Consider the following 21,279-nt stretch of genomic DNA (forward strand, 5'->3'; position numbering starts at 1 on the left):
TCAATTAAATGCAATGCCTTTATCTGCATATTTATTTAATGGCTGATTAGATAATTGCACCTATAAGCAAATGCACGTGTGATCCTAATCAAAGTAATAAAAGAATGCATCAGAAACCTCCCCGAGAATAGACAAAACCTTCACTCATAACCAGAAGCTGTATAATTCACTACATAGCATTTTATTGCTGATGTTTATCAGAATAAAACCACCGAAACAAAACATTTTGAACTGAATGAGTTGTCTCTATGACGGGCAACAGAATAAATTTCTTGATACACTTTTAAAGAGAGTTTGACATTCAGTTGATAAGAGCTTTATTTGAAATATTACAACATATAAAAACTACACAGAATTTATTCCACCACTCTGGGTAGAGATTGCAAATACACGATTAAAATTACATTTAGAAAATGAATAAAACATCACTTTTAATGGCACTGCACAGACTGCACGTCCATAGAGGAGCCACCTGAGGGGCCAGGCTCAACACCAGCACATGGGTTAATGGAATGAGCTGAATAAGAGGGAGGTGCGGAAAAACCTCCATGCGGAATCGAAAGAGTCAGAGGAACGGCTACTCACACACGTCCATCTTCTCCTGTTTTACAGGCTCTGAAAAGGAAATCAAAAAGGAATGAAGTAGAACAACTTTACAGTGCAGGCCACTGATCTTCAAAAGTCAGACATTATCACACCTGTAGCATTGTTCTTCATCTTCTCCTGAACACATTTCTTGATTTCAAGACCGATGGCTTTGGAAAGAGGTGGAGGCACTGCGTTGCCAACCTAGCAAAAAAATTAAAAAAGCGATTAGGATTAGTGTGTTTAAATAAAAAGAGCGTCAAATTAGAGTAAAATATGCAGTATGAATAATCCATACCTGTCTGTGTTTGTCCAGGATATTACCAAAGAAGCGATATGTATCGGGAAATCCCTGTGACCGAGAGCATTCTCGAACACTGACCACTCTGTGCTGCTCAGGATGTAGTACACGCCCCTAAAATGCACACAAACAGCTCAAGATTTTGATGTCACAAACAGCTATATGCAGACCTTGCGTCGATACGCCACTCAGAAGTCGTTTATTAAGTAAAAGGTCTACTAGTATAAACTATAAAACAATAAGATGAGAATATGAGATTAGGTGCTATTTAAAAAAAAAAAAAAAAAAAGCAAATATATTTACCGTAATATCCGGACTATAAAGCGCACCCTCATATAAGCCCTCCCACTGAATTTGACAAAGATTAAAATTTTTAACATAAACAAGCCGCACCCGTCTACACTGAAACTAATGAACTTTACACAGGCTTTAACGAAAGACACTAAATGCAATATGTTGCGCTTCCTTTAAAAGCATAGCGGTATTTTGGGAATAGACTGCCACTGCATTCTTCCGGGATCACTGCGTGTGTGGAGACCGAGGATCTCTTTAGCTCTCCCTTCACCCAGACTCAACGCGCTACAACGGCTTGTATCTAAACATTAGCCGACCAAGAAAAAGTCATTGTTCACTGTCTTCCTCCTTCCTTTCACAACTACAGTGCTTCCTTGACCTACGAGTGCATTAATGTACTAGTTTTCCGAGGTAGGAGCGGTCGCTCTGTCGATTTTTTTTTGCTTTGTTACGCGAGCAAAAAATTGAGGTACGAGCTTGAGACGCCGCTGCTAGATGGTGAAGCGAAGCCAGAAAGCGAAGAAAAATACACTGAATAAAACCTTATTATATCTTTACATACAATTTCTATTATGTTTTTATACAAGATGTTATTTAGAAATGTATTTTCCAATTTAATAACATAAAACACGGTGTCATTTTGAGGGTTGGAACGGATTAATGACATTTTAAGCATTTTCAACATGGAAAACTGATTTGATGTGCGAGCAAATTGAGATACGAGCTCGTCGACGGAACGAATTAAACTCGTAGGTCAAGGTATCGCTGTATTTCTCTCGGGAGTTTCTTTTGTCATTGTCGTGGAAGCTTTTCCTCCCGATGCCGTGCAGCTCAGAACACAGGTTAGGTGCGTTTTTTCGTTCGGAAATTTCATTGGTCTAATGTTATGTCGCTCAGTTTTTTGGCTTGAAGTTTGTGAAAGCGGGAAAAACCCAGGAAAAATCCATAAATAAGTTGCTTCATTGTTTAAGCCGCGGAGTTCAAAACGTGGGAAAAAGTAGCAGCTTATAGTCCGAAAAATACGGCAGATGTGCAATAAAAGGAAGCACAACATGCAATGGAACAATGTAGCAAAAAAAAATATAGCAATGATTATAAAACTGTAAGGTGCAGATGCAGAATGAAGACTTATGGGATTATGGGCTATTACGCTTCAAAATATGACCAAACAAAATTGCAGTTCTCAACTATTTGACCATGATATACATGTTTACCGATTAGAGGGGGAAGAAAAAACCTCTACAACTAAATATGATTCTATAAATCATAAGTGTTGAGTGATTGCGCTCGTGTATGCACAGATTTTATTGTGCTCTACCTGCTTGCCCATGGGCTCAGGGTTGGTAACGGTGGTGCTGAAGAAGCCGTCCCACTCCAGCCTGCCGTACAATCCGGCCCAGTGGTTATGACGGTTACCCGTGTGAGGCAAACACCATGGGATTAGTGTGTTGAACTGCCTGTCTGCTGGATCACATGGCTTACCTTTTACAGTAAATAAAATAAAAGAAGTCATGAGTAAGCAAATTCCACAGGCATGTGTGTCCAACATGAGGGAAGGGGTTTGGAACAAAAACAAAAACACATTACCTCCAGCACATGTACACACTCCCCTCAATGAGCCAGTGCCACTGCGACCATTTTTTTTGTCAGGGTGCGTATACCGGAGCTTTTTTGTGGTGGTTCCATCCCGTAACCGCACCTCAATGTTAGGCAGGTCTCTCCAGTCAGAGCCTGGTGCCAGAGGGATGTGACGCATACGTGCTTCCACCAGGGCACTCATATCCTGTAAAAGCCAAACATGCCTGAGTAAATGTAGTGAGGAATGGTGAGCTGTATGCCAATGTTTAACAATAGTGACGTCTGCGCCACCTATAGCCCATGAGTGGGAACAGGAATTATAAAAAACTTGTTTTTAAATTATTTTTTAATTAATTAATTAATTTTTTAAATTTTAAATGTTTTAAAATTTTGATCATCTGCAGCAAATGATTAAAACTGAAATGACTTTACAACCACTTTATGGCAACATGCTGCTATAATAGAGTCCGTTTCAAACAATACAATAAGTATATCCATTTAGCTGCATGCTTGAGAATAGCGGTCCCCAACCCTTTTTTTTGCACCACAGACCGGTTTAACAATATTTTCACGGACCGGCCTTTAAATTGTGGCGGATAAATACAAGAAAATAAAATGATACGACCGACATGGTATTTTCTAAATATAATAATTAATATGAATCCACTGCGTTTTTATGGAAATTTTGCTAGCTTGGGGGTTTCAATTTAGCGGTAATGTATTGTGTGTTAGCGGCCGGAGCAGCCTCTTTAAGAAGGTAGCAGATGTAGGTAAGACATGTGACCGAGGCAAGCATTAAGAGTGAGTCATACATGTGGCAGAGAGAATCCGTTTTATTTTGGAAAATAAAACATCGTTTACAATCAGAAATAAACCGAAAATTATGCAAGTTTTGTATTCTTTCTGTGCAGCCCTGCAGCAGGTGTTTTCCTCTCCAGAATGTAAAAAAATAATAATAATAATTTGTATTTAAATTACTCAAGGAATCCTTTCAGCTCTAAACCTCACCCCTTAGGGTGGCCATAAAGAAAATAAACGAAAGACTAACCTTGCAGATATGGTCCCTGAGGATGGGCTGGTACTGTGCACCTCGAATGTGTCTCTGGAACCAGGATTGTGGCTCGCCATTGTAGGAAATTTCCAAAGCAGAGGCCCCGTTACGAATCTCTGGTAGATCAGACATGGTGTCCCGGACTGTAATAGTTCGATAGATGCCACCATTCCCTCTGAGGAAGAAAAACTTTAGTATACAAACCAATATAACAGAAAAACAAGTCAGTAGGTGGAGTAGCTACCTGGTTACATTGGAGACGTATTTTTTGTCATCAACCGCTACACTAAGGGAGCATGCCCTTGGAGCAAACACATGCAGGGGTTCTGGGTAGCGTGGAAGTTTCTCACCAGGAGCAGCAGCCAGTATGATTGCCCTGCGTCGTGTCTGGGCCACCCCGTACTGCCCTGCCTACAAAGAACATTAAAGAAACTTAATTAGTTCAAAAAAAAAAAAAAAAAACTTCAAAAAATATGGCTTCTTCAATCTTTAATCAGGAACAAAAACACTTACTTGGAGTACACCAAATGTGCACTGGTATCCCATGCGCACCAGGCACCGCAGAGTGAGTTTCAAGACCATGGAGCGTTTAAAGGACACAAAGTTTCTCACGTTTTCCAAAAGGAAGAACTTTGGCCTGTAGTAGTCACAGTAACTGGAAACAGAAAATGCATAAAGATGATTGCATTAATTAAGTCCTAATCTTTGAATAAAAATTTTATTTATAGTAAATAGGCCTGTAATGTAAGGCTTCTTTAATACTGACCTCAAATAAGAGACAACAAGGGAGTTCTTAAACTTTGAGTAAGTGCGCGAGTTGAAGCGGTTCATTCCACTGAAACCTTGGCATGGCGGCCCTCCACATAGCATCTCCACATCACCTTTCTGTGGGAGTTTCTGGCCAAGAGAATTGGTCTTCTCTCCAGACATCACCAGCTTCAGCAGAACGTTGCAGTCCTCTGTGAACACTGTGGTACCTGGGTTATTCAGCCTGAAGGCCTGTGCAGCAGGATCCCACATCTCAATTGCCCAGTGGGTCTCAGAGATACCTTAAAGAAAACCACGGGGTGACATTTTAATAAGCAAAAAGGGAGGCGCAATTATAAATGAAACTGCAGTTGATTGAAGGACTTACCTGCTTGATGGAATCCTTCAGACAGACCACCACAGCCAGAGAACACATCCAGTGTGCGCAGTTTCGGGACTTTGAGCTCTAAAGGCTCCTGCTCTTGGGCATCCTGCGAGGAAGCTTTTCCTTTCCCTTTACCTAAATGACAAAAGATGCAATGTTATTCTGCAAAGAATTCAGAAAATTAAAACTAAACTAAAACAAATGAAACACACCTTTTCCCTTTCCTTTTCCTTTACCCTTGTTCACAACAGAGCGAGCATGGTTGGGTGGGTCTTCAAAGGTTTTTGATTTGGCATTGTATGCCTGTGGTAAACAAAAACCTTGTGATCAGTTAATATATTGCTTTGCTAGAATTAGTTTGCATAATAAACTGAGTGTTGGCTTCAGATCAGTTTAAAGCTGTATTACATTTATTAATAAAAGAAAGTCATAGCAGTATGTCACGGATTTCAGTGTTAAATTAATGACTATAGTAGTCAGTGCTCAGTTAAATTTAACGTTAAAAAAAAAAAAAAACATCCAGGCAACAAGTTTGTTTCAGTTTTACCTCTAGGAAGTAGAAGCGATCAGGTCCACCGCTGGAGTAGTCCTGCACGCTCTCCACCAGGTCTTCCCCATACTCCACACGACAGCGTCCCAGTACATCTGCCATGTTTACAGACACCTCTTCGTCGCTCCAGTAAAGCTGGTTTATATCAGTGTGGTAGCCTGCTTTTGGTCCCTTGTGAGTGTTCTCTGGCCTGTGAAGAATTGTGTTGAATATTCATCAATCCATAAGCTTAAATTGTAGAGATGAATACAAATAGGAATACTTGCCTATATAATTTATAGATGCGCAGTTTGACCTCAGGGTCTGGCTTGCCATTGCTGCGCTTTGTGCAATAGATCTCTTTAATACGTCCAATACGGAATGGCTCTGGAGCATCCAGATTGGATCCTTTGATGTAGTCAGAGGACTTCCTATAATATTCTGGATAAAGGTCTTCATCTACATCCTCTTTCCGATGAGGACGTTTTACTGGGCTTGCAGCTTTCACCCTGGGAGAAAGATTGTTTACTTGCACTACTGTTATTTATAATACTACATAAATATATAAAAGAGACAAAGGTTTTAACACATTTATGGACCAGTTTGACCAGCCTTTGCTCTTTACTTACCCAAAGCTAAAAGCCTCAGGTGGCAAGTACACGCTGTCTCCCAGTTTGTACTGCTCCCCCTTCAGGCAAGCCATGGAATACAAGACTTTAGTGTCACTCTCCTCATCCTCCAGGGGATCCAAGGCACGAGGTATCTCCTGTTCCTGCTGCTCATTTTTTCTAGTGCAGCTGGCACAGAACCTGCATTAAAACAAAATCAGTAGAAGACATTAAAATAAATGTTAGGATCGAAAAGCTTTCCTGTCTGCATAAACCAATAGTTTTTTCTTAAATCTCTTCCTAAAATATTAAAGTTTTGTTCACTTAAAATTGATTAATTATAAAAACAAACTTGTATTTGGAGTCTTCATCTGGGATAACCTGGGGTGGTGTCTCAAACCGAGCAAAATCCCCATCATACCACAGCTGATAAAAGAAGCTTTTTCCATCATCCTCAATGACCTTTATGTCATCAACAAGACCACCCTAAAAGGAAAAGCAAATTTAACAGGACACCTTTAAAAGAATAGTCATAAATCTAAAACAAATTACGATACACAAACCGCACAAATAGATTGTCTGCAATGTCTACAAGCACAAACCTGAACATACTTTCTGTAATCTAGCACATGTACCAAAACCCAGTACAATCCACCAGTTGTTTACAAGATTAAAAGGAACCAAAATTAATCACACCTCCATGAACCAGTCCTCTGAAGGAGCCTTGTAGAACACATTGACTTTGCCCTGCACAAAGCTTAGCTGCATGTCCTCACACTCATCCACAAGAACGAGTTCTAGAGGATCAGAGGACTCCCCAAGAACGGTGTCTGTGCCACGGAAGAACCAATGGGCATGAAACATCTTCTCGTCGTCCTCCCACAAAGCTGTGATCCTGAAATAAATAAAAATAAAAATAAAAATGTCTCAGCAGGGAAGAATTTTGCCACATAACCTACACGAGCCATGAAATATTTGCAGTAAATAAAGAATTTTAAACTTAAAACCAAACCTGACCATGTTTGGTGAAGTACACATGCATAATAAGCAACAATCTAGCTAGAAGCTTGTTTGTGATAAATTTTGAAGTTTTTCATCAGTAAGGGAAATTACATTTAAATTCATTATGAGAATAAAAAAAAAAAAAAAAAAAGTTTAATTATGGTCTCAAACTAGTCAAAAAATGTTTCCCATCAAAAGTTTATTTTCCAACCCAAATATTAAACTAGTTGGAGAGCAGTTTTGGAAGTTAACCATCTTTCTGCAAATATTGAAGCACCAGTTACCTGGCAAGGTACAATGCATGAGAGGGGTCATCTGGGCTGACTGAGACACAGTCTCCAACTTCCAGCACCTCATTTTCCACACGCACCTTCATATAGTAGTCGCGCTTTCCTTCAGACTGTAGAGGGGGAGAAAAACCTTTAAATGAATCACTAAACAATAAATGTGACCAGAGGAATGATTAATTATTAGGCAAACAAGTCACATTTAAGGGTTTTTTTTTTCCCCTCTTCAAATGACAGTTGTTGCCACTAGTAAACATACATACCCTAATTGGGTCTCCCACCCAGGTGATCTTATTCTTGGTCTGTTTTTTCTTTGCTTGGGACACCTTTTTTGGCACACCTTTAAGAAGTGGCAAGACCTCTTCTTCGTCTATATTCTCATCATCCTCTGCTTCCTTCACTGCCATGTTGGGACATCTGGATAAAATACAAATCTGTTGCTCAATTCGCCAGCAATGGGATTATTAGACCGTTCCAGCGTCAACAGCCAGCAAATGTTCAACAGAAACGATCCCTGGTGTTCAATAGTATTACTCACAACCAAAACACGCTATCTTTAAATGGAAAGTATGAGAACACAGTACAGGGTGTCCAGGACACAGAATCATTACAGATAAGCCTAAGTTTAAGCACAACTAATACCAGAGATGGTCAAATTAAACGTGAAAATGTATCACGCTAGCCACGTCTCGCTCAAGGACTCGTTACAAAACAAAAAAAAAGTAACATATGATCCAGCAAAAGTACATACCTTCTTTTTTGACAGGCCTGCTTGCTGCGACCACCACCTCCAAATTTAATCATGTCCTTACATGAAGAACATTTACCACAATCTGGAGCTTGGCACACCTGGAGGAAAATAGTAAACATTAAAACCAAGTGAAATGGGAATCCCCTAACTTTTAGGCCAAATTGCAAATGTTTGGTGCAGATTGATGTTTACCTCAGACTTCTAATAACCTGTTGATTACTTGCAAAATCACTTAAGCAGTTTTATATAAACATCTGTTATTTATATAGCAGTCCTTCCACACATACAGCATGGCAGTGTTTTTTTTTTTAAAACCCCAAACAGCCCATAATAGTTCAGTAAACATGTCTTGCTTTCTCCTTAAACTCACCTCACAGACCCCACAACGCTGCCTCTTGGCTCCTCCATCCTTATTATTTTGATCGATCTGCTCTGCAAAGAAGGCATCAAAGATCTGATACACCAGCTTTGTTGTGGTAGCTTTTGTTGGGCCCTTGAGGTCCTTCTCGATCTTTGTAGGATGACGAATAGCCTGTCTTCTGGCTGCTCTCCTGAAAACAAAAAAAAAAAAAAAAGAAATAGGGGAAAGGGGACACGCATTAGAAACACAAACACAGCTGAACGACAAGATGAAACCACTTACTAACTAAGCAGCAATGGAGACATGCGATTTTTTATGAGGGGGGAAAAAATAATCAATGCAGAGCTCTTCAGGGTGGGGTGATGCAGGCTTTTTTTTTTTTTAGAAACAATTCACAACTAAAATTTTTAAACCTATAGCAAGGGGTTTTGAATCTTGAACAAATTCCATAATGCAAATATTTTTCAACATAAAGATCCGCTGCTAGAAAGTTATGTAGAGGTTCATTTTTAGGTCATATTTAGGCCAACAGTACAATGCACACTAAATATTACATCATGAGCACTGCAACTGAGCTACACCACCCCTCCCTTACAGCCAATCATGAGCTCCAGCAATCAGGGCTTCCCATTTAAAAAAAAAAAAAAAAAAAGTCAAATACAACAACAAAAAAAAAAAAAAAAAAAAAAAGAAAAGTCACAAGCACTCCAGAGGCGCAAATTAGAGGTTACCTACCAGTACAGCAGCATGCTGCATTAGGGAATGCCAGAGAAGCATTAGACATTAACATAGCACAAGCAGCAGCAAAACCATTTGTGAACCCAAACCCACTAATTGAACACAAATAGATTCTGTAACAAAAAGAGGGAGTACCTACACCTTTAGATTATGTAATACAACCACTACTGGGAAGGTTCTTCCCCATGTATTTTTGGATGGTATTTATTTTCTGTTAATTCTAGATTCTGTGAAGTCCAACATGGGCAACTCAGTTTTTTTTCTATTCGGTTTAAGGTCTTGTTTTCACAGTTTGTCATACAGCAGAGGTTATAGTTACTTTACTGATGTATTAATTCACTCAAGAGTCAACTGAAAACACTGTAGTCAGTTAAACAAAAATAGAGCCACAACCTAGACATGCATATAAAGGAAACATTTTTACAAATATTGCAGTTTTTGTTCTGCATATACATCTTAAAAAAAAACAAAACAAAAAAAAAGCAAAAAAAAAAAAATTATGGGCCCCAGCCTTATGTTCAAGCACACACCTGTCAGCCACCCTGATATTAATGTTGACGGTTTGCAAATCCCCCCCTGTATACCCTGCATACCTCTTGCCAAGAGTGACTCCAGCCAGTTTAATGAGGTCCCTCATGCATGGGGTAACAATGATGGGCTGTTCATCAGAATCTCCGGCCTCGTCGTAGCTTTCCACTTGCTCCACAACAAACTGGGCATGGCGAAGGAGTGTGTCCTCAGTAAAGCGATTGAAGTTCAGCCCAGCCGGAGGTACTGTGGTCTAAAAAGTGATAGCAACTCTTTTTCAGAAAACTTCTAGTGAAACTCATTAAATTGCTTGATGAGACATTAAATATTAACCTCAATTCTGTTAAGCAGGTCCTCATATGTAGCATCTGGGTTCTTCTGAAGAAACTCTACCACAATCTTACTCATGTAGATCTTCTCCTGCATCAGTGCAAAGATTAGAGAGTATTCCTCACTTGGCTCCATTAGAATGTAGTCCGCAAATGCTGCAGAAAGCAAGAGACAAACCACAATCAGCTAATGCAAAACAATTTTGGTTGTAGGAGCGCTACCTATAACAGATTATGATTCTACCTGTTGTAAAGCCAATCAGAGCTTTCTCTCCTCCATCAAAGCCAGTAATCCACCAAGCATTTATTGGTCCCAGCTTTTTGGCAGGTACACCACCTTGAAAACATAATTTTAGTCATAAGGAGGCAAATATAGCTCATTTACTGTTGCGGGATTCTTCAAACATACCATCCATACAAGGATTGTCATCATAGATGGGCTTGACAGAACAACTGAAGTACAACTCAACATTCTTCTCGATAAGGCCAGAATCAAAAGGACACAGATGGCCACGTTTGTCATAGACACTGAAAAGAAAAAAAATTAAGTGATTGTTTATACTCAATATTCAATTCAATTGAAACTAAACTCAATTTATACCTGAATTCTTCCTACCTAAAGTTTGTAATCTTGTGTTGAGGCAGATCATCATAACTTTCAAACCCATCTTCATTAGAGTCAAACAATGAAAGACGTTCATCCGTTAACATCTCTGGTTCATCAAGCTGCCATTAAGATACAATTAGGCATTAATACAGGGGATTTCTTAGTTTAAAAAAATAAACACTAAATAAATGTCAGTAAAAGAAGAAAATAAATTAATAAATAAAATGACATTACTGCATCATCAGGATCTCCCTGGAAAAACTTGAGGTCAGAGTCATCTAGGTACTGCCTGCAGTCAGGACATTTGGGTGGAGGTGTCTGAAATGGCAGAAATGAACATTAGAGATGTATGAGACCGTAAAGGTCAGGAAAAGCAGGCTGGACAGATCACCTTGGCTGTGTTCTCAGGCTTGGTCTTCTCAGCATTGGAGTTTTCAGTGGTTGGTCTAAGAGGTAAGTGTAAGTGTAAAGTCAGTCAAAAATGTGATGACAATGCGAAGTGCCTTAAAGTCCCAGATAAATACCCAGAGTGCCTTCAAGGACACAGGTACTGAAAAAGGTTTTAAAAAAAAAAAAAAAAAAAAAAGATAAACAACCTACTTTTCATCCTCTTCTGTTTTAAGGCGCTTTTCTTCTCGGGCCTTTGTTTAAAGAAAAAAAAATATTTTAATTTGACTCTTGAAAACCAAAAATAACTTCAGAAGACAAAATACACTGCTGTCTACCTCCTCAGCATCAGGTTCCTCAGTGTTAACCTCCGTTTCACCATTTTGTGCCTCACCATTCACCTCATCAGACTTGCGCTTGGGCCTGCAGGAGAAATTTGTCAAAAAAAAAAAAAAAAAAAAATTAAATAGCACCCATTTTATATGCTGCATATAAATCTTTAATATCACATTATTTCTACTTTTACAGGCAAGCATGAAATTTTAATATTTCAATGAAAAAATAGATAGATGCTAAAACACATTTGTTAAATCACTTCAATAATTAGAGTAAAAAATTGCAATACAAAAAAAATTAATAAAAAAAAATGACTTGTATCCTTACACTCTTGAGAACATTGATAGGATCGTTTGTTGTTTCCCGGAGTTGCGTGTGACCCGTGAGCTTGCAGGAGATTCTGTTGGATAAATCAGAGAAAAGATCATACAGCGTTACACACAAACTCAGTGTGATGGATCATAAACACGTCACTTGCTCGGCCAGTCCGCGGCAGTAAAATGTAATGACTCACTTTTAGGCTCAGAGTCTGCTTTACTGCGTCTGCCACCCTTGGCCTTTGATGTGCTGGGAGATTTCACGGTTTCTCCTTCCTCCCGAGTTTCCATAGCTCCTTCTTTTTCACTGTTATCTTTATGAGAGCCATTTTCGGAGAAGCCGTTTGAGTGTCCGTTCTGCTCTGCCTCATCGCTGTGACCTTCCTTCCCCAAACCTAAAGCCTTCTTCAGCACAGCTTTTACTTCGGATGTGTATACTTCCTAAAATTAACGGCAAGAACGGGTGTAGTTTCAGTCATGCGATCATAAATAATACTAAAAGCATTAAAAGAACAAATAAAAAAGAAACAGCACACAAGACACTCACCGTAGTAAGTTCAGAGTTTTTCAGCTTGAGCTCCAGGTTTTTGAGTTGGACCCGAGTATCATCACGCAGGAAGTCCTGCAGTAGCTGGAGCTTCTCCTTCACACAATCCTAAATTGGAGATCATGCATTCATCCATCAGAAGGGTAGCAGTTTAAAGTAACTTAAAATAAATAAAACAGTTAATTGGGAATGGTTTTGTCTGAGAAATCTGAATAAAACCCATGACATGTTTGGACCATTTAGAATGAAGTGCTACTGGATACCACCAGAAATTGTTTAATAAAGTTAATCAAAACACAAGCAGCCGAAATCCTGCACATTTCTTCTATTTAGATTTTTTCCCCTCTTTTTAAAGTAACCCTTTAACCCTTCAGTTTTTATAATAGATTTATAAGAGACCAATTAAGAATATCATCCATACATTTCATGCAAGTTTCAAACAGCTGTACTTTATAGTTAAGCAGAAATCCAATCGACTACACAAGTCAAGAATTGAGGTTATAAAAAAAAAAAAAAAATAAAAAAAGCTTTTTACAGATAAGATAAAGGTGTAGAAAGCAATGCCTTCATAAAAGAAAGTATAATGCATCTGGTTACCAATTTGCAATACTATAAAATACCCCTAAATTAAAGCAGATAGGAAGCCATGTTCATATATTGTATACGCACCTCATCTGACAAACTGCTGTCACCTTTATCCAGTTCCTGCAGTCTGGAAGTATATAAACAAACACATTTTAGCTGGAGATGAGCAACATACAAAAGTTCACCATCGTTATATTCATCATGAACGTGGTAATTATTGCTCAGCCAAGAGAAATAAACAGGCATATAACCACAAAAACATGCAACAATGGAAAACTTTGCTATAATAACTCACGGCATGAGATTTAACCACAAAAAAAAAAAAAAAAATTGTCACAAACGTCCATTTGTTTAACTTTTACTAAAAAGCCAACATTTAAAAAGAGGAAGCACTGAAATACAATACAATAGAATTTAGTACCAGTGAAGGTTTTATTACTATTTTAGTAGTCAACAACAAAAGATTTTTAGGGCTGTTAATTATGTTAATTATTAACACTATGGAAGCCTGTTTCCACCACATTAAAAAGTTTGCCCAAAACTATTTTCCTTGCAATTCTGACTTTATTTTCCCTCTTAAACGTCCAATATTTCTGGTACATCCACTGGTATCCATGTTGTGGGCCTGAAGTTTGGAGTCGTTTGTGTATGAATGAGACCACGTTTGCTTCACCGGTCTTGTTCAGTCTCTGCCAGAGCTGATTGTTAGGAGTTCTCAGTTCGATACCATACCAGCCTCTTGATTGTAGACAATATTATTCTTAACATGTAAAGCTTTCTGGCACTACAGAGGGAGTGATGCCAAAAAATAAACTCAACTGCGAGCAAAACACCTCTGATTTAGGCAAACTTTTTATTTGAGGCGGAAACAGGCTTCCGTATGAATCATCTCCTCGCCGTTTCCTCCCTGTTCCTTCATTTTGCAGGTGTTCCATGTTCCCTGTCCAGAACACTCCAGAGTTTAGATGGTGGTGCGTCAGTAATAACGGTCATTATGATAACATTTTTTGTGAGCAAATTACTCAAGGAATCATTACAGCCCTAATGTTTACAAACTGGAGTGCTTCTAATGGGTTCTTTAAGATGGATTAAGATTCTTTAAGGGTTCTGTAAACTCAATTGAGTAATATAAAATGCTTGGCTTCCTAAAGAACCCTGACTGGGAGGGATAGTAAACATATTGATGACCTAAAACATATTGATGATGACATGAGCTTTGATATGTAGGATGGATCTATTCTCCCTTCAGTCAGGATTATTTAGAAAGCCAAGAACTCTAGATTAATCTCAATTGACCTTACAGAACCCTTAAAGAACCCTCAATTTCAAAACGAATCATCTTCTGTTATTGACAATTAGTACCTGTAATAAAAACCTGCCCTGGCTCCTCTATTACAGGTTAGATTTTTACTAGAAATATCGCCAAATCGATATATCGTCAAACCTCCCCAGGCCCAGGGTCATGCCTCCTAATTTTAATTATAACAACCCAGAAAATAAAAGCTGTTTTTCCAAACGCCATGAAATAAAAACAGAACGTATTTCTCGTATGGAAAGACGGTCATCTCTTAGTATTAGTTATCTTCCCTTTACAGGATTCAACAGTAAATAAAAATGAGCTGAATGATGGAGCCGGATGACACGCGGGATAATCACAGTAAGCAGCCATTATTATTTGGCGCCAAATTCATCCAGGCTGCTGGATGACAGCGGGCGCGTGAACCAAGATAGCTAGCATGCTAACACCCCCCACCACACACACACAGACCAAAACAAAACCATAGCTAGCGGCTAGTACGGGTTCAGTTACTGCTGGAAAAGCAACTGCTGGCTTTATAGACACATGAAAACCCCACTTGAGGTATATAGTAGATAATTACCGCAGGTTCGTTGTGAATTCTGAATTTGTATTTCATTAAAAAATGACAGCCAATAAAGCTACATTTCTATTCTCCATTTTGTTTGAAGCTAACCTACCGCTCTTTGACATCCTCCGGCAAACACAGCGAAGTCCTGGTAGGCATTTTCAGCAGATAAAAACGACAACGAAGTGCAGGCTAAAAGGATTATTCTTTTTAAAAAACACAGTGATTTAAAACAACCAGGTTTAATAAAAACAGTCTGGAGCAGTAGCACAGCTTCACCGCAGCTACCGGGACGTGGCTTTAAACACTCCACAGCAGCCGGGCCGCGTTTTCGCGCGGGTAATATGGACAGTACCACGATTCCAAAGAATAGGGTGCAACCAAGGGAGACACGGCAAACAAACGAACAAAATAACCTGTATATTTGTTTATATTTGCAAATTGTGATTGAAATAAGTCTTTGGAGCAGTTTTGCGTAATTTATAAGATAAAATCGATTTTTCGCTATTAATGTATTACCAAAGGATGCATTCAAAAACCCCTGCCGTTGCAATGGAATGGTCCAAAGTGTCTCTTCACCATATGATAAACCGTAATGCAGGGTTGCCAGACCCTCGGCTAACACACCACACCAAATTGTTTGTAATTGCTAATACAAGAGTTTTGATGTCCATTTTTTTAAGTCTAGATTTGGATATATTTTAAGTGTTGCTCGTTTATCTGTGACGATATAAATGAAAAATAATAATTTTATTTAAAAGTTTTGGATAAAAAAGATATAGGAGACTTTTTTATTTATTAGTGTCTAATTAAAATGTCTTATATTACTCTAAATTATATTTTAACATTATTATTATTAGACCTATCCATTTTGAAATGAAAGTAATGATGTATTTTAGAAGACTTGTTATTTGAATATGAAGACTCTCCTTTTGGGGTTATTTAAAAGATGTGCTTTGAAAAACACAATCTGGCAACCTGGTGTTGTACCGCTTTGATTGGTGCCAGGAAAGGCGGGAGATTGCAGCATGGCCTACGCTGCATGCTGATGAGTCTATTGAGATCACCAATAACAAGAACAAAACTATTACTATTACTACAAATACTACTAATTCTGAGGATGATAACAATAAAACTACTAGTACCACTACTGATGATTATTATTATACTGCCAACAGCACCACAAACAATATTAATACTCTATTACAATTTGCATGTTTCCTCATCTTTCTTCAGTTCTTTGCTCAATTGCTAAAAATATCCAATTAGGTTGTTTGGCTAAGATAAACTGTTCCTATGATTGAATCATCAGTGGGTGAAATAGTGTGTGAATGATGTCCTGCTATCGACTGGCATCTCATTATTTTCTCACTTAAGTTCAAGTTAAAATTCAAGTTCAGGTTTATTTCTATAACACTTTTTTACAATGGACATTCCCTCAAAGCAGCTTTACAGAACTTAATAATTAAAGTGAATTATGTGTATGTATCCCTGATGAGCAACCTGGGGCGAATGTGGCAATGAAAAACTCCCTAGATAAATGAGGAAGAAACCTTGAGAGGAACCAAACTCAAAAGGGGAACCTATCCTCATTTCTGTGATATCAAGCGTGTGATTATACAACTTAAAACAATACAAAACACTGGCGAGTGAGAACTACCATTAGTACCATGAGTGTCTACAGTCTAATACAGTCAGTTGACGTGGAACCAGGAGCTACTGAACAACTCATAAAATAGCTCAACATTTCATATTATCATAGATGCAACACCAACTTCTTCTTGCCAGAGCCTTTAAAAATTGGAAGAGGTCCAATGACGAATTGTACATGTATGGGATCCAAATGGCGCTGGTACGTGTCTAGATGGTTCGGGATGTTTGCGGGGTGGGCATCTACTACTTTGAAGGTCCATAATCTTCATGAGGTGGGACACGACAGGAGCTTGCGCAACCTCAGGATGCTTCAGGATGGGTAAAGAAAGAGAAACAGTAGAGAGAAATTAGTGTAGCTGCTGTTCATAATATTAACAAGCACAAGTTGATAATGTGCATTTGACAAGATGTACTGGAGCACAAGGTTATGATATGTGATATGTGTTTTGTGTAGGACTCTCTAAAAAGATAAGTTTTTTAATTTGCGCCTAAACTGGGAGAGTGTGTCTGAGCCCCGAACACTGTCGGGAAGACTATTTAAAAGTTTAGGAGCTATATATGAGAATGTTCTACCACTAATTTAGTGGACTTTGAAGTCTAGAGTTTTGAGATCTCAAGAAGCGTGGTGGATTGTAGCCTGTTAGAATACTGGAGAGATACATGGGAGCCAAACCATTTAGGGTTTTGTAGGAATGTAGTAACAGTTTGTAGTCGATTCGAAACTTAACATGTAGCCAGTGTAGGGATGATGAGATTGGGGTTATATGGTGATATTTTCTTGACCTTGTGAGAACTCTCTGGCTGCTGCATTCTGGACAAACTGTAGCTTGTTTATTAATGATGCACCTAGTAATGCATTACAATAGTCCAGTCTGGAGGTCATGAATGCATGGACAAGCTTCTCTGCATCAGATATAGACAGCATGTTTCTTAGCTTAGTAATATTTGTAAGGTGGAAGAAGCCTGTTTTTGTAATGTAGGTGATGTGATTTTTCATAAGACAAGTTTCTGTCTAAAATAACTTTTAGATATTTTACTGATGAACTAGTAGTTACAGTACATCCTTCTGAATGTAAGTTAAATTGCTAGAGCTTCTGTCTACTGGTTTTTGGGCAGATGAGCTAAATATCTGTCTTATCAGAATTTATCAATAGAAAATAATACGTTATCCAATCTTTTCTTTCTTTAACATACTCAGTTAACATGGTCAATTGAAATGTTTTGTCTGGTTTTGATGAGATTTATAGTTGGGTATTATCAGCATAACAGTTTAAACTGATCCAATACCTTCTAATAATATTCCCCAAGGGAAGCATGTATATTGTTAAAAGCAGGGGTCCTAGGACTGAACCTTGTGGCACCCCACATTTAACTTGGATTAAACTGGATTGTTCTCCATTTAAATCTACAAAATGGTAACAATTGCTCAGGTAGATTTTAAACCATCTTAATGCCTGTCACTGAATCCTGATGTAATTCTGAAAGCGATCCAGGAGAAAGTCATCATCTATAGTGTTAAATGCAGCATTAAGATCTATCAAATCTAACAGAGTGATGTAGCCTTGGTCTAAAGATAAAAACAGGTATGTTGTGATTTTAACTAGAGCAGTTTGTGCTATGATGGGGCCTGAAACCCGACTGAATCTCTTCAAAGATATTGTTTTCTTGTAAGAAGGAACATAACTGGGCAGACACAATCTTATCTAAAATCTTTGACATAAACGGAAGGTCTGAAATAGGTCTGTAATTTGATAGTTTATTTGGATCCAAATTAGGTTTCTCAATGAGGGGCTTAATAATTGCCAATTTGAGGGGTTTAGGGATGTGACATAAAGATAGTGAGGAGTTAATAATATTCAGAAGAGGCTTACCAGCTGTATGTAATACTTCTTTCAGTAGTTTACTTGGAATGGGATCTAACAGACATGCTGTTATTTTGGCTTTGGTGATAATATCAGCTCTTCCTGTCCTATACTTGTAAAGCATTGCAATTGTAATTGTGAAGCTTTAGGTGGGATTGGATCGCGAGATTCACTCAGAGGTTGAGGTTGGGTCTCCACAATTGTGTTTCTAATACTTGAAATTTTTTCAGTGAAGACATTCATAATGTCCTCACTACTAAACTTAATTTGGAAAACCTTTTTCAGATACATGATATGCAGTTAATTTTAGCCACTGGATTAAAAAGGAACCTGTGATTGTTTTTGTTGTTTTCTATTAGTTTGCTCAGGTTTTCAGCTCTAGTAGTGTTTAGCAGTCAAGTCAAGTCAAGTTTATTTCTGTTGCGCTTTTCACAACAGACATTGTCTCAAAGCCGCTTTACAGAATTTAACAGATAAGGTTGCAACTCCTACATAGAATATAGTTCACCTGTGTGCACCTTCCTCCACTCTTATACGTCATCCTATGCTCCTCCTTCTTCTTAAAATAAGTGTTCACCACTGCCATTTCCATCCTTTTAGCAAAATCTACCACCATTTGCCCTTCCAAATTCCTTTCCTTAAAACCATACCTATCCATCACCTCCTCATCACCTCTGTTCCCTTCACCTACATGCTCATTAAAGTCTGCCTCAATCACCACTCGTTCTTTTCTAGGTACACCTTCTACAACTTCATCTCACTCACTCCAGAATTTTTTCTTCTCCTCCATCTCACAACCCACTTGTAGAGCATAAGCACTGATGACATTTATCATCACCCCTTCAACTTGTAGCTTCACATTAATCAGAAACTCTCTTCATCTCCCCTACACTCTTACTGTACTCTTCCTTCAGAAGAGATCTGTATCATGGAAAGTAGCTTAATAACAGGACTCTCTCCATTATCAGTAGTAATTTCTCCTTCTTCTTTCAATATTCTATTAACATTGAAGTTCCCTCTTGCTCTATTCTTGCCCCTATTTTTGTGTACTTTATTGGTCGTTTACTAAAGAAGTATATCTCTTATCAGTGTCTAAACCATCCTGCAGCTGATACTTGGTTTACCACAGCTGAAGATCTGGTAAGTGTCATTATTCATGCTCCCATTTGTTGCTGTATAAACTACTGCACTTCCATTATATTTAGTTAAAAATGCTGCTGCTAGGTTTCATATGGTAGCAAAAACACGGAATGCATGAGTCCAGGCTTCCGCTTTTGGCTGCCAGTTAAATGCAGAATGAAATCCTAGGTTTTGTTGTTTGTTTTTAAGCTACTATACACCTCCAATCCTCTTTCTCTCCCCTTTTTACCTCCAGAAACTTAAGATCTTCTAATAAGCAGAAAACTGTTCCATGCTCACAGATGAAACTCAAAGGTGACTTTGCCTTTTCTGTTGCAGCTGATGGTGGAATATTTTACTGTTTGTTATAAGGTTATCTGCCACCAAAGACATTTTTAATTCCTTTTTAAAAATATTTTTATTATCCAAGACATTTAAATTCCTGTAATGTCTCTGTTATTTGTTTTAATTTTTTTGTCTGTCAGTGTTATACTGATTTGATTTTACTGTGCAGCATTGTGTCTATCTATCTTTAAAAAAAAATAAAATTTCTTTCACAATCTTAGAAACTACCTAAACCATGATCTACAAATTAGTTAAAATATATTATTGTAAAATAACAAATATATAAATAAGATATTTACAACAATAATCATCATCATCATCATCATCATCATCATCATCATCATCATCATCATCAATCCATTCATTCTACAATTCAAGACGAAATGTACAGATGGCGCTATAGTCTTAAAAGTGTAAAAATGAATATGCCTTTATAGCTCTAACACTAGATGGTGGTGTTTTCTATAGGCATTGATTTATTATTGAGATTCCTTCTCATATTCTTGTTTCCAAGCTCTACTTCACTCATCAACCAACGATTAACTATATCCTGAGCTGGACCAAGTATGATCAAGGTTAAATCTGTTAATCCTGGAGTTCCCCAGACAAAGGAAAATTGTGTTATTAGGAGGAGGAGGTTAGGAAATAAAAAAAAAATGTAATATACAGGACTCTGACTAATAGCTTGAATTTTAAAGTGCAGCTGTTGTACAGTGGTTTGTTAAACCTGATGTCATTTCCTGCTGACAGTAATTGGCCTTTATCCCAGCACTGTGGTCTCCCATGGGACTGCATTGCATTCCCACCCAGGAATCGACTGACAGTAAACTGAGCCAGACTTCCCTCCAACTGTGAATTTATTCTTTAAAATGACTTTTTGTTGAACACATGTTCACAAAACAAGAATTGCAAAATGGCCCCTGAAGGGTTCTTCAGACAGTTATGGGTTCTTTCCATTCCTGAATCCAGAGCCAATCGTTTGGCACATTATTGATGCCTCAGATCCTGGCGAGGCTTCGATCCTGAGCTCAGGTTACTGTCTCTGCAGATTTTTTTATGTTCTTCACTGTCCATGTGGTTTTCTTTTAGGTTCTTCGTTTTCCTCAAACTGTCTTTCTGCCAGAAAGTGCTGGTAGATGGACTGAATACTCAAATTTGTTCCTAAGTCTAAATGAGTGTCTGAGTACAGGAAAGTGTGTGTGTGTGTGTGTGTGTGTGTGTGTGTGTGCGTGTGTGTGTGTGTGTGTGTGTGTGTATGTGTTTTCAGTACCCTGTGTTGACTGGCTATTTTTCAAGGTCCTATTCCTGCCTTGAACCTGTTCCCAGGAAAGGCTTTAGATTCACCATAACCCTGACCAGGATAAATGGGTTCTGAAGATTGTGTGAATATTTTGGCTTTTCCTAATGTCAGAAAAATGAACACAAAATTAAATAATACAGATACATACATAATACTATTTCTTCTACTCTTACTACCACTATTCTCTAACTACTGCTAATACTACTAATTCTGCTTCTTCTCCAACTCCTCCTCCTACTACTAAATACGATGTCACATCTCTGTCATGTCTGTATGTCTACA

General features: G+C 38.2%; 1 protein-coding gene across 1 annotated transcript; it reads right to left on the reverse strand.

The window, feature by feature from the left end:
- Window positions 1-300: 300 nt before the first annotated feature.
- On the reverse strand, window positions 301-15,039 carry dnmt1 (DNA (cytosine-5-)-methyltransferase 1). The gene is made up of 34 exons (XM_046835132.1): window positions 14,831-15,039; window positions 12,938-12,980; window positions 12,269-12,376; window positions 11,919-12,162; window positions 11,732-11,804; window positions 11,407-11,491; window positions 11,282-11,322; window positions 11,073-11,127; window positions 10,916-10,999; window positions 10,691-10,800; window positions 10,484-10,602; window positions 10,319-10,411; window positions 10,079-10,230; window positions 9,811-9,998; window positions 8,489-8,669; window positions 8,119-8,216; window positions 7,631-7,784; window positions 7,365-7,480; window positions 6,775-6,973; window positions 6,431-6,564; window positions 6,100-6,279; window positions 5,758-5,979; window positions 5,489-5,681; window positions 5,154-5,244; window positions 4,945-5,076; window positions 4,576-4,858; window positions 4,323-4,464; window positions 4,054-4,220; window positions 3,807-3,984; window positions 2,768-2,963; window positions 2,499-2,662; window positions 884-1,000; window positions 699-789; window positions 301-615 (listed from the first exon to the last, which is right to left on the reverse strand). Exons 1-34 carry the CDS (start codon window positions 14,875-14,877, stop codon window positions 578-580), a joined length of 4,518 nt encoding a protein of 1,505 aa, XP_046691088.1. The 5' UTR covers window positions 14,878-15,039; the 3' UTR covers window positions 301-577.
- Window positions 15,040-21,279: the final 6,240 nt, after the last annotated feature.

This window comes from Silurus meridionalis, chromosome 22 (assembly GCF_014805685.1).
Source record: "Silurus meridionalis isolate SWU-2019-XX chromosome 22, ASM1480568v1, whole genome shotgun sequence".
Lineage (NCBI taxonomy): Eukaryota > Metazoa > Chordata > Actinopteri > Siluriformes > Siluridae > Silurus > Silurus meridionalis.